At 42.6% G+C, this 17,247-nt stretch overlaps 1 protein-coding gene across 3 annotated transcripts in view; it reads right to left on the bottom strand.

Annotated features, from left to right (window-relative positions):
* Positions 1 to 17,247, bottom strand: part of specc1 (sperm antigen with calponin homology and coiled-coil domains 1) — a 63,148-nt gene that overhangs the window by 15,012 nt on the left and 30,889 nt on the right. For all 3 annotated transcript variants that reach the window (XM_079171674.1, XM_079171675.1, XM_079171676.1), the window contains 9 exons: positions 13,959 to 15,517; positions 11,385 to 11,592; positions 11,098 to 11,171; positions 10,366 to 10,541; positions 6,288 to 6,451; positions 5,634 to 5,734; positions 5,443 to 5,518; positions 4,161 to 4,284; positions 1,905 to 2,007 (listed from right to left, as the gene is read on the bottom strand). In XM_079171674.1, the coding sequence (XP_079027800.1) occupies positions 1,905 to 2,007; positions 4,161 to 4,284; positions 5,443 to 5,518; positions 5,634 to 5,734; positions 6,288 to 6,451; positions 10,366 to 10,541; positions 11,098 to 11,171; positions 11,385 to 11,592; positions 13,959 to 15,517 (2,585 nt within the window). The remainder of the gene's footprint in view (positions 1 to 1,904; positions 2,008 to 4,160; positions 4,285 to 5,442; positions 5,519 to 5,633; positions 5,735 to 6,287; positions 6,452 to 10,365; positions 10,542 to 11,097; positions 11,172 to 11,384; positions 11,593 to 13,958; positions 15,518 to 17,247) is intronic.

Genomic DNA, 17,247 nt, shown 5'->3' with positions numbered 1-17,247 from the left:
AACTGAACTGAGATTTGCAATTCCATTTGGGTTACTATTTAACAAGAGTCCGTTTGAATTTAAGCAGCAGTGGAACGTTTCTCAGCACATTTACTTAAGTACTATACTTAAGTACAATTTTGAGCACTTTGAGCACTTAACTAAAGTATTTTTAATTCAATGCTACTACTTTACCTAGTACTAGTTAGAATTAGCTCCACCGTGATAACTGCAGCGCTATCAATCAATATTAGCAATGACTGCTCAATCAACAGAAAATGAATTGTCAACAAACAAAAATGACAAATCTTCTCTGGTTCAAACGTCTCAAACGTAAGCCCCATATATACTGTATACATCACAACGTATCAGAAAGGGGCGAGTCTGCATTATTAACACTTTTGATGCATTTCCAGATCGTAGTTCTGTACTTTTAGAAAGTAAAATTCTGAATTCAGGACTATTGCTAATAACGTGGTGTTTGCAGACTGTAGTATTACTTCTTTTACTTAAGTAAAGGATCTGAGTACTTCTTCCAGCACTGACTATTAGCTGGTGCTTTTACCCAGAGCAACTTAAAATGCCTGAAAACATCAGGCCGCATGACTTTGTTAAGCCTTTTTAATCTCTCTTAAAAACATGTTTTTAACAACTTGAATTTGCATGCTGAAAATATTTGCCTCTGTCTTTGTTCTGAATGAGCGGAATTACTTTATGTTACAGTGTCTACTAATATAATTAAGCTCGTTGCTAGTTTTCCTCTGCGGCACTTTGAAAGTTCATAAGTAAATAAGCATGAGGCTGGTGGTGGAAATGGTTACTGAACCAGTGACCTTTCATTACAAGCCAGTGTCATTAACAAAGGACTGTAAAAATCTAAACAATGTGAGCCACGGCAGTCCGTACACAAGTCCGTCATCTTATGACAGCAGATCATCAGACTCTCTGTTGCTCAACAGCAGTTTTATCTCATCTGTTCAGATATTTCCATCACAGATGATTTTCTGTTGTGTGTTTTACCAACACTGTCCCGTGTGACCATCAAACATCCAACCTCAGATGAAGGGAGGGTGACTCAAAGTTCACTGAGCAGCATTGTGCTTGAGAAATAGGAACTATTGATCTGACAACTCATCCTATTATTCAGAGCATTTCACTGGCTAAGCAGAGTCTATTTATAGCAGTTATTGACACCCGTGCTTTTCCACACTTGGTTGAGCCACAGATATACAAGCTAAAGTGCTGAAAGGACTCTTTTTCCTTCTAAACGAAGGTTTGCAGGTTGGGACCAGACTGCCTGCCGGTAAGAGTTTTAGCATTCGCTAGCTGGCAATGTGGCACACAAACATGATGATTACTCTAATCCCACTGGGCTCAATGGGCTCCTTAAACTGGGTATTAGGGGAGCAGCTAAGCCAGGTGATTGTCAGCACTTGGCTCCATGGACACGGGGAACACAGATGGAGACGCGACACAATAACAATGCATAAACAAATGGGCATGCATAAAAACAAGCAGGGCTATATAAATACACACCTGTATGAATCCAGTGTGTCGGTAACATTGAGTGCTTTGCATCATTGTTTCCATTACCTCTGTGCCACAGTGACTTCATACCCCCAGTGAGATGACAGGTGGGTGAATGACGGGTCTCCAAACACTTATGTGCGACTACACTCTAACACCTCAGTGATGGCTGACCAAAAAAAAATGAAATAACTACAGAACCCGAGGCCATTTAGACAGTCCAGAGCTGCATCGACGCAATACAGAGCGAGGGACTGGGAGCTGTCATGTCACTTTTGAATGAAAACCCGACAAGATTAAAATAAAGCTGCCGGACAACGTAGCAGAGAAAAGCAGGGTGTGAAAGTGAACGGAGCCCGCCTTGTATTTGAGAGAGGTCTCTGGCCTGTGATCCCTACCGGATAGCCTTCTGTTTTCTTCTGGCACCACTTCAGTAGAGCGTTTCTCTTAGATCCTCCGTACTCCCGCGCCAGTGCAGCCAAGGGGTCCTTTCTTTCCACACTGTCACCAGGGGAACATAAACAGCGATCACACACACACACACACAGACAGAGAGAGAGAGAGAGAGAGAGAATGAGGAACGGTTACAATATGTCATAAAGTCACAATAATTCAAGTTCTGTAAGTACTTACTGACAGTATAAGAATGTATAAATGTTAGTCCTTATTATTTTGTAAATATTGTTTTTATTACATCAGGAAAGTTAAAAAGGGTAAGCAGCTCTGTTTACACACCAGAGGGAAAACAGCTGAAAACGACCATGTCGTGCAAACAAATTTGACCATGAACATTGTGCATCAAATTATGATAATGAGACCGTTAAATATGATGTCTTCAAATAACATGGACATATGTAGCATCAATATCAACGCCACAGCTTATAACCTAATACTGTAAACATAGAGGCAGAATGACAGCATGATATTGTATAATGGTCTGCACAGAACGTACCATGATGGAGAAAATAAAAATACGTTCTAGTATCAAAGAATTAAAGTGATCCATTGATACAATAATTTGATACTGCTTTACTTTCCTACATCGTTAATCTAATTTCCAAACGTTCCCTCTCTGAAAACCAGGATTTCCATCAGCAAGAGGAACTCTATTATTTGATCTTGTGTTATATGTTTCTTACAAGATTGAAGCGTCTCTGCAGTTCAGTGTATTTGTGTTAAGAGTCTAGAGTAGCTCAAGATTACTTTGGAGTGAAGCCAACTACACACAGCTCAGTGTTCAGTTTGGCTTTAAGTGTGAGATGTAAAGCTTTAGCACAGGCTTGTTTTGTTTTTTTTACTTAATTCCATCTACATGTGCTCATGCTTACATACATACAGTATACTGATTGCACTATCATAGGACACAGAACTTACAAAGTGGTACAACAGATTGGTTAAATGGTTTCAGGGTCTGCTCCCCGGGGGTCTGTGCTGGACCTGAGGCCATGGGAAGACCACGAGACACGGTCGTCGCTCTGAGCATGGTAAACATTTCACAACTCGCAGCAGCTCTGCTGTTAAATTCATTATTTCTCTGCTTAAGGCACCGCAAGGCCAGAAGCAGCAAGGCCCTGTCCAAACCGATTTTACGGGGGCCAGAGAGTGCGTGTATACGTTCATCAGCAGTGATAGATTAGCTATATCATGACATCAACCTGAAACCATACCAAACACGGAAATGTCAGCTGCTGATCTGCTGATTGAGAGATAAGGTCTGCAATACAGCTACACGCATTTACATTAATAAAGTACAAAGATGTTAATATGTGAGGGCATTTAGACAGCTTGATAGATAGATAGATAGATAGAGGAAGAAGAGTTGCGGATGGACAGAGAGTAACACTGACAGGAGTGTTTATCAATGTCAACATCACATAATATGTTGGTTGAGGGTATTGTCTTGTGTGACGATCAAGGTTTTGACTGACTGCTTCTCACTTCTGCTTGTCTCAGCGTGACGACATGTAAACTCAAACACGAGCTAAAATCCAATTGGCTGCAGTGGTAGTTGAGCATGGGTCGAACTGAATGGAGTGCCACGATTGGTCACCTTTGTGTGTACACAGAGAGGAGCGGTCTGTACGGGAACATGCCTGTAATGCCACAGGTCAGAAGATGTTATATCTTTGTTTAATGTCTCTCTTCCCTTTCTGATAAGCCGAACTCCATTTTCTGTGGGAAAGCCATCTGTGTCAACACTGTGGGCAATAAAAGTTGTACATCTCCAATCTCTCAACTGGGACTTGAATATTTAAAATTGCATTGTAGTATAATATGTTGTTACTTAAAAAGCCAACAATGTTGCAAAGTAATAGTTACATTACCACCAAAACCTGTTATCAAGGAATGAAGGGGGAACTTCTGTTTCACTAAAATGTAGAACTGTTTTTTAAGTAAGTCATTATTATTATTCCACTGTCTGTTTTCTTGCATTTTTGTTAGAACCAGACAATGTGTGAGCGATTGCATATGTGTTACAGAGAGCACACACCTGGTTTCTGCCTGATTTCCTGCGTATTTCAACCAACAATCATGTTGCATGTAGAGAAGTCACATATAGAAACTGATGTTCACCTCACTAGTTCCAACCTGCACAGCTAAACAAGTGGAATTATCTCACAGTGAATGAGACAAAATCATTTGGGTGAGCCCACCTCAGTTTGCTGTTGCCTCGGTTGTAGCTGAAGGAGGCGGGGGGTTTGATGACAGACTCGAGAGAAGGGCTCTTCCTCATCAGGCTGTTAGGTTTCAGGTCTTCACCGCAGCCCGACAACTTCTCTGCGGTAGTCAGAAACAGAGGGAACATAATATATTTTATAATGCATTACATATTTGTAAAGTAGGACTGCAACAAAAGTATGGATGAGTATAAACATTCAAGAGCAGGTTTGGAAAAGAGAAATGGAACAACTGGAAATGGAACGCAAATTCATACATGCTACTATAGGACTGATTCTAAAAGGTCAGAGATTTGTCAAATCTACTACGAAATGTCACAGTATGGTCCCAGGGGTACTAAATAGGAATAGCCCGTCACCTTCAGTTTTCAGCCTATTCTTCAAAATAAAACATGCCTGAGGAACTCTGTCTTGCCTGAACAAGTCTCTACTGTAGCCGCTGTCGGCACAAAGACACACCTAGTGAAGTAATGAGGCAGGCAGTGAAATAAGATCAGGGAAGTGATGCAAACTTTCTTTACCTGCTGTTTGACTGAAATAGTGCCCTACACGGTAACACCTTCTATAATGCCCATGCACATGTTTTCACTTTACTTAAAGCACCCACTGACCACATAGAGTAACATAATCACAGCATTTTCAAATAGATTATAATGTATTACAACCACGGGAATTATAATACACTATGATCCTTGTAACAAACTTGTCAGTTTATGAAGTATTATGAGAATTGACCTTAGAGATCATTATAAAATGTGTTATGAATATTGTTATAAAGCATTATGAATATTTGAGTGTCACTATAATTATGCAATGCTATAAGAAGATTATAACGCATTATAAGTATGTTTGTAATGCATTATAGATATGGGTGTGCACATGTTACTGTATGTTTCTCAGGCAACTTATCAATGGAGGAGCTGGAACATCTGTTGACTGTAGATGCAGACATTTTAAGAGCTCAGTCGCCACTTTTACAGTATTTGCTTTCAGAGAATAAAATCAGAAATCTACCCACAAAAACAACGGAAGTCGGATGATGGCATATCTATATTTATCTCATGATTTAACTGTCTGTGTAAACATTTCAGCCCTACTCATTTCTAAAGGAACTGACTCATAGTAACACTTTGGCTGGCTGGCCATTGACTTTAAAGCAGTGTGCGAGGCCCTGAATTGGTAATAATAAATGAAATATGGATAAACATGTAAATTAAACACCATGACTTCCAGCTAAAACCACATTTGCGTTACATACCATGATGATGAGAGAATTCTCCATGGTGGATTCTTTTTTCTAATGTCTTTGATAGTGGCTTTATGTACGTGTGTCTCTAAAAGAATATAAAACAGAACAGAGATCTCATCACATCAGAGTGTGAAACAGTGAATCACTTGTAGGAAGTTATTTTCTTTACATCTGTACAGGAAAAATATCCCGGTGTGTACCTGGACAGGGGAGACGGCAGCAGCAGGAGCAGTGCGTACAGGGATCCCACTCAGCGGGGTTCTGGGAGAGGAATGCATTTGAACCGTGTGGCCTGGTCCATCTGAAAGACCAGATAATATACCGGTTGATTATTGTAGAGAGAGAAAACTGTGAGGCAGAAAGAAAATGACTCATGTTTAGTATAGCTTGAGATAAAAGAAAAGAATGCAAAAAGCAGCAAGGAGAGAAGTGTAATATTTAACATTGTTTGGCCTCAAATACTCTTTTCAGACTGAAATCTGTTTATAGTATCCACAACACACAGTCGACATTCATTTTGTTGGTCAGATTCTTAGCCTTGTTTACTTAAAATTCATTATTTGAGTATATGCAATGTCCACTTTATTAGGGGCACTTATACAGCCTAATGCAATCCAAGACAACTCTTCTGCCATAAAGTCCACCTTTATGAGGCCTATAATGCTCCGTTTTTGTTGACACTGTCCTATATGTCAGCCCAAGCCACACAGACTCCAAAACAATGAACTACACATGGCTTCGTAGAGAAATGACAGAAATCCACACTGGAGATCTCACCAGCTGTTCTCCTCTATAGTCACACTGCTGTTTTGGGATTCCCTGTGTGTGTGTGTGTCAAAGTGCTCGGTGCTCACTCTGTCCAACAGTATCAAAGGACTTAATGAGGGATTTGACAGTAGCTTCGGGCTCTGAGTCTGCATCTCCACTGGCGTCGGAGGGTGTGGTCGGGATCATGGAGATGCCGCACCGGTGACGGTTGATATCGGAGTCGGACACCCTCATCTCGTCATCTTGGGACCTAACAGACAAAATGAACAGGGTTGCTGTGTAGAGACATATACAACACATACACCAGTGGAGAGGAGGATCTAAAAGAGACAGCATGTGCCTTTGCAAACTGGAGATGAGACTCAAAACCCCTTACTTTACTATTTCTTTTGCGAGATTATCTGCCGATTAGTACGAATGAACGTTCTACAATGACATGTTTACACAGTGTATTGACAAGATCATGTGAACAAAGTTTGAACTGAAGAACTGTCAATAACCAATGATCAACTGCAGATTTAAACTTGGAACACAAAATCTGAGCAGTGCGGTCATCGAGGCACTTTGTATCCATTGGCCCCCGTTGGACATTGGACTCCAGGCTGCAGAGTGAGGGGATTTGGACTATCTTTTCTTCAACATTGCACTAAACTCACGAAACTCACCTCCAAAGAGTGTAGACTGAAAGAGACACAACCACAGTTGGACTGGAGTAATGTCATTTATTCATTTGCCTAATGAGCAACAGTCAAGCAGATATACGGTACACTTTTATGTATTCCTTCACAGACATAGAACCAGTCTTTCTTTGCACAATAAATTAACAACACATTCACTGTGTTGTTTAGTAAATGGCTTCACCATAGACAGAAAATGATCTATTACACAATTACCATTTTGTTTTTTTCCTCTATGGTATTTCTGAGCACATCCAAATGTTAACATGTTGAGCACCGGTACCTTATCATCTGGTAGAACAGTATGGCTTTTAATAACATATGCAGAAATTGATTTTCTCTAAGAAAAATTTAACTTCTCTAAATGGAACCTGAGATCCTTTAATATGCCATTATACTACAACACAGGATAATGGGTTTGGCTCAAAGGTGAAATATATCAACCATGTGATAAGTGATGCATCTTTTAAAGTGAGCAACATCACACTATGAGGATCAAAAGGATGCTGAAGAAATCTCTCAATATGTTTAACATAGTGATTCAAGATCGACCAACAAGTAGCAAAGCCTTGAGTGTCCTTTTGAGGTTCAGTTAAAAAGTCTACGTGTTTTATTCTCTGTTAACTTGTCAGTAATGTTGCTGAAAAGAGGAAGAGTAAAAAAGTGAGATCAACTCATCTGACAGTGGAAAATATAATCATTTAAGAAATCTGTTGCACAGTATTCTTATTGGTTGTGTCAAAATGGACCATTAACCTTTTGGTACGTGTGAGGAGAGTGAAACTTGACTCTGAGGTACGGCTGTTTGCGTTTGTGGCAGTTCTTAAGATCTAATTTTGGCAATATTCTGGATCTGCCTACATGGCTGACATCAGACTCATCCTGGTTATTTTATCTGTAGATTGAAAAAAAGTTACATAGCAATCATCAAAAACACATATACAAACAGTAACGGAGCAAATGATACCAGTATGTCCACATTGAGGACACCGGTATGGAAATTGAGTGTTCCATAGTGCCATCTATTGGCTAATTAATGAAACTGCAATCATCTTCATTTCAGGAGCAGAGACCAAAACTTATATCTTAAACTACAGTGAAGTTGTGGTTTTTTCAACAGATCATAAATGTCACGTTTTAAAGTAAGCAGACAGACGTCAAAGTGAAAGTAATTTGACTGATAGAGAAATAGTATAAAAACCATGAGCCAACTGTTTTTAATATCGACTGGACTCAATTCTGCTGCATTGCTCTTGCCTTGAAATGTGGATTTTCTGATGTTACGTTCTTAAGTCTGACTTTGTTCTGGGGCTTCATGTAACAGATTATTACCCTCTACTGTACCATCTCAACTTTCTTAAAAAAGGCACAAATCAGCTTTGCACAGTATGAAAACGAGTCTTCCGTTTCTTTAACAAGGGTCAAGGAATTTACAAAACAAAGAATACATTCATTGAGAACGAAAAATACAGAATTATTATTGAAAAGGTTCCATAAGACATGTAAAGAAATTGAAGCCAGACTCGGTATCACGAGACTCTTTGTGTACTGCAGCTTCACTGGTCACTGTGGCTTTCAATGAGACTGGTTCACCACATTACATTTTCAATGACACAGAAAGCAAATAAGTGCAACAATAACACTGTCTTCACGCGGTGGAGGGCACTTCTCTAGTGCCCTCCTACTGCCGTCTTGGTATCAAAAGTGGCTCCGGTGCTTATTCTGAAAAGAAAAGAAGGAGGAAGATAAACTACTTCATACTGTATTTAAACATGACTGTATATGTGCATTGTACATGTGCAGCACATCTTACATTTCTTCTGAACATTGCTATTATGAAAAGCAGACTTCTGGGCACTTCTGGACTTTTTTTTAAAAACTCCGTTCCATGCATACGTCATAGAATCAATAAGGTCACTCGTAATGTATAGTATGACTAATTCACTCGGCGATGAAGACACTATGCAAATGTATCTGAGCACATGATGCATAGCATGAGTTTAATCCAGTCATGCCGTGCAGCCCGTCCTGCTATCTCACCAAAAACGTAGGAGAGTTATTCATTCCAAGGACAGCAGGTGGCACCAGATACATCTACTTGAACGGCAGGTTTAAAGAACGAGGCAAAGCAAACCAGAAAGCTAAGATAGTCCTGAAGGTGCAATCAGCCAGCATACAGAAAGACGGACAGAGTCAGACGGGCTGTAGCAGCAACATGAAGCCAAACACAGAAAGGAAGGTCAGTGAGCAGCAGCAGCAGCAGCACACAGAGGAGGGGGATGCAGGCTGGCTGACAGGAGGGCTGACAGGGAACTCACCTGGACTTTACAAAGGGAGGCTTGTCAGAGGTCATCACAGGGAGCTGCTGGAGGTGGGGAGCGGACGCAGCGTAACGGCTAATCTCGGGGAAAGTTCGCTGTTTTGTCTCAAACTAGTGAAGTCATATACTAAATTCACAAGGACTGCATGACATTTGAACAAGTCATATTTGGTTTTAAACCAAATATTTCTTAAACACTAAAGCTGCTCTCATGAGGTTTGTGAGGTGATATAGTTTGACTGAATAAGTTTCAAGTAGAGATCGTTTAGAGAAATAAACAAGAGAGCTCTACAGTAGCAAATCTAAACAGACTTTGCCACAGGAAGTATTTGACCTGGCATGATAATGAAAGGGGACAACACTGTCATGAACACCATGGTATTTGCACGCTCAAAAACACTTATATATATATATATACACAGTATACCCACACACAAACCAATGCAACGCTCTCTATAAGTACATCAATCACATAACTGCATGGCCACAGTGCGACAACACTACATCAAATCTTAAATAGCATGATACATAGGCGTGAAATATTGAGTTACACTGGCTCCTGTGTTGAATTGTATAACACTTCAAAGCAGCATCTATGCGTGTAGCACTTCTCTGCCTTCTCATGTAATAAAAATGTCCACTAATAAATATTCTGTAGTTTTATAAGTGTGAGGTTTGAATGTTACTATAGAGGGCAACGCTCAGTGTGGAAGAGGGAGACAGAGAGGGCAGCAGCTTAAAGGAGTAGAATACACAGAGGGAAATACCGCAGGAGACTGCTAATTTACCAACAGAGTCTGCCAAATCCCAGAAACCTAAACTCTGAAACCCCCGAGGATTTCATCTTGTGAAATACCAAGACATGAACTCAATAATGTCCACACACTGAATATATCCAGGTAAACATTTTATCCTGCTTTGACAACAAATAAGAATTTTGGAAACCTCTTAAGCAAGAGATTCTTGAGAGTTAAAATTATAATATATTACTGTTTGTATCACACGTTTAAAACCGTGGATGGGGATATGGCAAGACTCTGGCAGGTATCTCATGTCCACATTGTGTTCAGAGAGAAAGGAACTGCAGCCCGATGCTAAACAGGGGAGCCGGGAGGTGGGTGATTGGTGGAGTGGGAGGAACTTCAAAAAGTATGGTGGAGTTGGTACCTGACACCCTGCAGTGCTGCAAGGTCTGTAGAAAGCTTTGCACTGCGATCCTGTTCCTCCTGCAGCTGCCTCCTGAGTGTACGCAGCTCCTGCTGAGCCTCCACCTTGATGTCGTTTGCCACCACCACTGCCGTCTGGAGGTCCGCCTGGAACCGACGCCACTCGTCTTTTTCCTCCTGGAGACACAAACGTATGGATATACAGTGTACAATACAGGAGGATGCAAGCATCCACACATGCTAATTCGTACAGACAGAGGAACTGTTTGTGGACCCTTTGGATTTAGTTGGACGTTATTCAATGTTTAGAGGCAAAAATCAGTACCTTGTAGTTTTGTTTTTAGTTATGGCTTCAAGCTGTGTTTTTTCATTCTCAAGTAAGACTTGTGTGTCCATCATCAGACAGATGCATGACAGAAAGGAGAGGGGGTTCCAAGGATCACAGAGAGAGCACTGTAACCATTATAAAGGAGGTGGAAACCCAGGAAAGTAGTGTCTGGTGCACTTTATAATGTTTATTTTAAAGACAAAAAACAGAAAACAAAGGTGATGTTCACGAGGGAATATAAAAAAAAAATACATCGCTGCCTGTCTGAACAGCCCACCTGGATGCTACTGGATTAATACTCGGTGGACAGAAGCCTCCAAGGTCAAACATTTTGTCAAAAAAACTGAGCACTAGAACATCATCCAGGCCTTAAAGTGGTACAATACTTGCTCACAGCTTCCTTACCTTAATCCGTCTACTCAAGACCTTCAGCTGTCGGTCTGCTTCAGCTTTCTGCTCCTCCACCTTTTTGACGAGATCTGCAATGATTAATTATTCAAGGTGTTTGAGAAGCGCAGGTGTAAAGTACTGTAGATTCAGGGCAGAATCACGGTAATCAAACAGCATTCACAACTAAACAATCAGCATAAATGAGGACAGGCTCAAAATTGGAAACCACCACCGACTGATTTATTTCTCTTAAAGACATTTACGACAGCAGGTTAAAACACTCCACAGAGAAAAGGACTTACTCTCCATATCCAGGACGGCTTGCTTGGTGTGGCAGTTGACGGCCCTCTGCTGCTCCACCTGGTCCTCCAACTCAAAGACGGTCTCCTTCAGTTCCTTCACCTGGTTCTCAGCATGGATCCCGACCTCCTCCAGCGAAGTCACCCGGCTACCGAGATCCTGCTCCCTCATCTCAGCCCGCTCCTGAACCTGCTGGCATTTGGCCTCCACCTGTGTGCATTTGTGTGCATTTGTGAGATTATGATGGGTTCAGTACAGAAATGGATTCAAAGAAAGAGGCAGTGTTTCATGAGAAAGCAATTACTGGCCATCACTGTGCTAATTAGATGGCAGCACTTAAGTCACATTAGGCTCAATAAAGGATAGTTTATGATGTCTCCCAGACATCCTTGTGATGCAGTGAATCCATTTCCATATCTTGATGCTGCTTTTTTACATCTTTCAAATGATTAGGTAAAAGATGCTCTCAACAAAAAAAAAAGCTGCATCAAGACTTTTGGGTGGCTGGATGAAAAAGACAAGCTCTATGTGTGAGGGAACCACTGAACAAAATGTAAATAACGCAGGCTTTAATTACAGGCTTGTTTATTCTGGTGATCCATTATCTAAGTCTGATCTAAATGGTTTTCTCTCCCGTTAGTTCTGATCCTGGCAAAACGTAGATCTGACTTAGAAAATGGATGACAGGATTTTTTCATTTCTCACTTCTCAAAGCTGATCTGATGAAAACAAACGTTTAAAGATCAAGCAGTACAAAGTAAAAGGTACAAGTAACCACAAAGAGTCTAATTAGCCCTCATGCATTGCATCCTTCCCAGTGAGACTACTGCACATTAGTGCACATTGCAATGTTAGCGCAGCTTCCACATCTGTCACTTTATTTAACCAGTTTTTCAAATATGATAAAAGTCGCATAGAAATAAGGGTAAATGTAAACATCCGACTGGGTTGTGAATGGTAATAAATGGTTACAGCAGTTAAGCCGGAGTCCACACAGTGCTGTTTACACATGAGCTTAACTATGTCTGACAATGACTGTTTGGCCACAGTAATATACCAACAAGCAAGGTGACAGTGACTCATGGAAACAAGAGTTCAGTCTGGATGAGATCTGACTGCATCAACTATTGAATTACATACAAGCTGAAGTCATTGTACCATGATGATTGCTCTCATCCAGAAAGCAGATCTCTGAGCATAGTTTACGAAAATAAAATATAGATGTAGTTATGCAGGACACTCTCCCTCACACCTCGTGGCTCTAATAGATCAGGGTGTTTGTGAGTGAAGTTATGGAGTGGCCTCACCCTCACACCCATGTGGCAGAGAACAGGAGAGTGACTCAGGAGGGTCACACACTGGTGGACCACCCGACTGTTGGCACGGCAGTCGCAGTCCAACAATGACGACACCCCTAAGACGATGGTGACACGCCCAAATTTTGGAATCAACAACCCCCGACATGACCCCGAACTTACACAGCCTCATCTGGTGTCTGTGGTGCTGAAGGGGAAAACCAAAGTGACTCCTGAGAATCATATGAAAACTATTTGAGCGAACATGAGTTCATGTGCTGTGGTGGTGAAGTGATGAAAAGGACCCAACACCAGCTGCAAAGCCTGTTTAATGGTCGCGTTTGAATCATTGTGGAAAATGTGTGTCCTCACGTTCACATTCAAAAAGTGGTGAGCGCGCCAAAAAAGATAAAAAATGTTATGCTCTCCCATTTGACTTTCATTTTTTTTTTAAAAACCATTAGCAAATACTAGACACATAACTGTCGCATTCTGGTCTCTTTCAAATCTATTTCCTGAAAATAACTGCTTTGGAAGTACAGAATGTGTTTCTAAACGAGTGAACTGCTGCTTCGCTTTTTCAAATGTTACAGTAAATATGGATGAGAGATTGTTCTTTTGGGAACTCCTGAACGTTTTGTCAAACACAAGAAAACTAATGAGCTTACTAGCGTAACAAAACGTTTTGTGAACAGTGAGTCACATACAGTATAATTCAAGGCCCGGTTTTTACACCCACCACTTAGTACAACACAATGGAAGCAACCAAGTGGAAACAGGTTGAACTGTGAAGAGACATTCTCTAACCAACAGAGGCTTGTCCAGTTTGAAATAGATTCATTTGAATCTTTGTCGACAACATTTGTCTCAAAAACAAACTGTTATATTCAGTGATAAATACTAATTCTTTTTGTTATGTTCTGACTGAATTCTGTGAGTAATTCTCTACCGTTCAGTATTTCCTTTCTAGTGTATATACTGTATGTTATATAGTAGTGTATATAGTAAGAAGTACTACCCTGAGCCATCCACTTAGCACTTATTGTATTCGTGTTAGCTCGTTGCACTCATTGTATGCGTTTGTTTCAGCACTGTACGTTTGCTCTGGTTTATGCTCTTAGATGCTTGTTTAGCAAAGGAGATGCACTTATGACTTCTGGTGACTAGTAGTTCTCTTGAATACCGATGTTGAATACACTTATTGTAAGTCGCTTTGGATAAAAGCGTCTGCTAAATGACTGTAATGTAATGTAATGCAATGTGACCTTGCATCCCTCGTACCTTGGACATTATGGATTGCACATGCTCAGCCTCGGCCTGGGCCCGTAGCAGCTCCTGCCTCAGCTCTGTCTGCTCCACCTCCAGCCTGTCTCTCTCAGCGTGGGCTGTTTTCAGCAAGTCCTGCAGCTCAGTGCTGTCACTGGCACTCTGCATGGCCTTCAACTCACCGACTTTTTGCCTCTCAATGTCCACCTGCGCTTTCAGCCTACTGTTTTCCAGTCGGAGACTGTCTGCTGTCGTCCTCTGCTCCTCCGCGGCCTGTGCTGCCTGACCTCCGGCCTCCAGCTCCCTGTCCAGCTGGGACTGCAGCCTGTCCATCTCCTCTCTGAGGCAGCGCGCCTGGCCCTGGGCCTCCTGGTTCTCCCCCTCCAGAGCCCGTAGGCTGCCCGTCAGCTGCTGCTGGATGTCCACCAGCTTTTCCCGTTCGAAGCGCGAGCTCTCGACCAGCTCTGCATACCTTTGCTCCAGCTCGGCCAGCCGAGGCCCTTGGCTACCCAGCTCCTCCTCCCTCTGGGCCTGAGCCTGGGCTTGCTCCTGAAGTCGGCCAGCGAGCGTCTCGTTCTTCTGGGCCAGCATCTCCAGGCGCTCCCTCTGCTGTTGAAGTGAGGTCTGCAGGAGGCGCTTCTCCTCGGCCAGACGCTCGTTCTCGGCCGTCAGCTCCTGCACCACTTGCTGCTGGTCGGCCAGCTCCTGCAGAGTTGCCTGCAGCTCCTCGGCCGTGCTGTGGTGGCTCTCCTCCATCTTGTGAATCTGTTCCGTCAGGCTCCGCACCGACACGTCCTGCCCTCCTGCATTGGTTACTGCCCCCACTACAACGACTTCTCCACTGACACCGCTGCTCGCCGATACTGAACGAGAAGGGATCTTCTCAAACTCTGAGGAGTCGGGCGATGGCGAGTCCTTGGCGATGTCAGAACTGGAAGAGACAGAGGTTTTGAGAGGACTGGCAGCACAGGGGAGACTGTCCAGTTGCGGAGTTGCAGAGTTGGAGTCTGAGGACAGGCCATTCACAAAAGGCTTGGAAGGGGTGCTTGAGTCTGTACTTGAGAGAGGAGAGGTATCCAAGCAAAGCAGCTTTTCCTTCAGTGCCTGGTTCTCCTCCCTAAGCGCTGCCAGCTCTCTCTGAAACTTCCCGTTCTTCTCCCTCAGCTCCCCAACCAGCACAAAGGCCTCCGCCACCTGTCCCTGCTCTTGATCTGCAGCAGGCTCTTCCCACGAGACGGAGTTGGGTGAGGAAGCAGTGGAGGCTTTACCTTTGCAACACTGTAACTCCATCCTGAGATTGCTGATCTCCAAGTCTTTGGCCTTGGCCTCAGCCAGCAGATCTTTCACCTGGCACTCCAGAAGGCCCTTTTCCTGGCCCTCTGCATCTCCACGGGACTTGGTTGAACTGCGTGTCTGCTTTGCCAGGGTGGAGAGGCTGGAAGTGCTGGCACTAGACACCATCTTCTTAGTGGTGGAGCTCCGAAGCTGGTCCCTCAGAGAGATGCGGTCTCTTGTTATGGAAGAAGGGATCTCTCTAGGAGCTGGGATACCAGACTTCTTGGCTGCTTGTGCACCTGCAACACAGATCAAAACAGAGATACGTATTAAAACAGTGTCCAAGTACCGATGAGATCAAATCGGCATTTGCCGTAGACCACCCACAAAGCAGTTGATGGAGCTGTCTGATTTAGAAATGTAAATATGTGAGAAAAAGGTTTTCTTTCCTTTCTCTATTTCAGCTACATAGACACTCGAAATAAAGCCTTGAAAATGCCCAAATATGATACTGTCAATATATCCCTTTAAAGTTAAAAAACAAAATAATAACCATAACCTACATTCACCAATGAGCAATAGAAAAGTGTAATCTCTGGTTAAATTAAAAAGGGACATATTGCTACAATATCGGCAAACTTTACAAAAACAATACAAGCATTGACAGGACCGTGGATTTGTTAACGTCACGTAATGACACTTTTGAATGAGTTGAATGGACAGTGTGTCACATTCAGATGCTTGTATTATTCAGCAGTTTTATGTTGCTGGTCACTGTACCCTATTCACATATTGTTCTCCGCTTGGACAACAGAGCATCTGCCTGGCACTGTCTGTCTGTTGTCATTCATCGCTGCAGCGGAGCTGAACTGTGGCATTTCAAAAGGCATCAGCGTGGGTCACTGGCGCGAGCCTTTTTCCAGACCTCTCTCAGATATGAAGAGTATTTACTGATGTCCAGCGTGAGCAGGGTGCCGCCTGAAAACGTTTTATTGTTTATTTTTCCGATCATCAGCAAACGGCGATGCAGACACAAGGGGGTCGCTTGTTTCAGAGGATGACAAAGGTCCCTGTGCACGTGGAGCGTTCAGGCACAAATCGGTTTAAGCAGTGCTCTGACAAAGACGGCCCTGTGTCTCTCACATGCATACATCATCATCATCATCATCAAACCCACAGAGGCTAGACAGACAGCCTGTGTGCTGAGATAGACAACGCATCACCCTGAGCAGCACATGCACACATTTACAGCACACACACACACACACAAACAAATGGCCTAGTTTGGGATGGAAATCCTATATCCCTGTGGGTTCTTTAAGCACTCTGCCAGTGATAGGCACTTTGCACTGACTACCCCCCCTTATTGAATAAACTAGCATCTGTGGCCGGAGCTGCCAACACTGGCACAAATACTGGGGTACAAAGCCGTTTAACATTCCCAGAGTGTGCAGCTGTGGTTGAAAACGTTAGGTGGGCTTGCTAATGACAATTGTTGATTAAACAATCGAGGATGAGATTTTAAAGAAAACCAGGGACTGTAAAAATGAAGAGTGGCAGAATAACACTCAGGTCTGTCGGTTCTGAATGTCAGTGAGATTAGGCACTCGGGTCAAAAGCCACTCTGTAGAATTAACTGCTGTCATGTACGATGAATTTGCTGCTGGACAGAGCTGCACCTGACAAAGATCCAGTGTTGCCATTCAAAATCTAGTCACTTTTCTGCACACTTTACAGAGGATGAAGCCATGACTGATAGAATAAGGACACCATGCAAATGATGTACCGTCACGTGGAAGATGTTAAAACTAGATCAGCACTGGGTGTTATAAATTACTATTTACCAGTAAGCACTACCGGAGGCAGAATAACACACCTCACAGCTCTTTCATGGCCACTTGTCATATTCTCATTGTAGGTGGCAATAAAAACAGAGACAATAGGTCCTTGTTGGAGAGAGAGAGAGAGAGGAGTCTGATGTGATTAAGATCGGTCCGTTCCCACGAGGATGAGTGAGGAGTGGGACTGT

The sequence above is a fragment of the Pholis gunnellus genome (assembly GCF_910591455.1).
Source record: "Pholis gunnellus genome assembly, chromosome: 13".
NCBI classification, from domain to species: Eukaryota; Metazoa; Chordata; class Actinopteri; order Perciformes; family Pholidae; genus Pholis; species Pholis gunnellus.
This window is presented reverse-complemented; position numbering and strand designations above follow the sequence as displayed.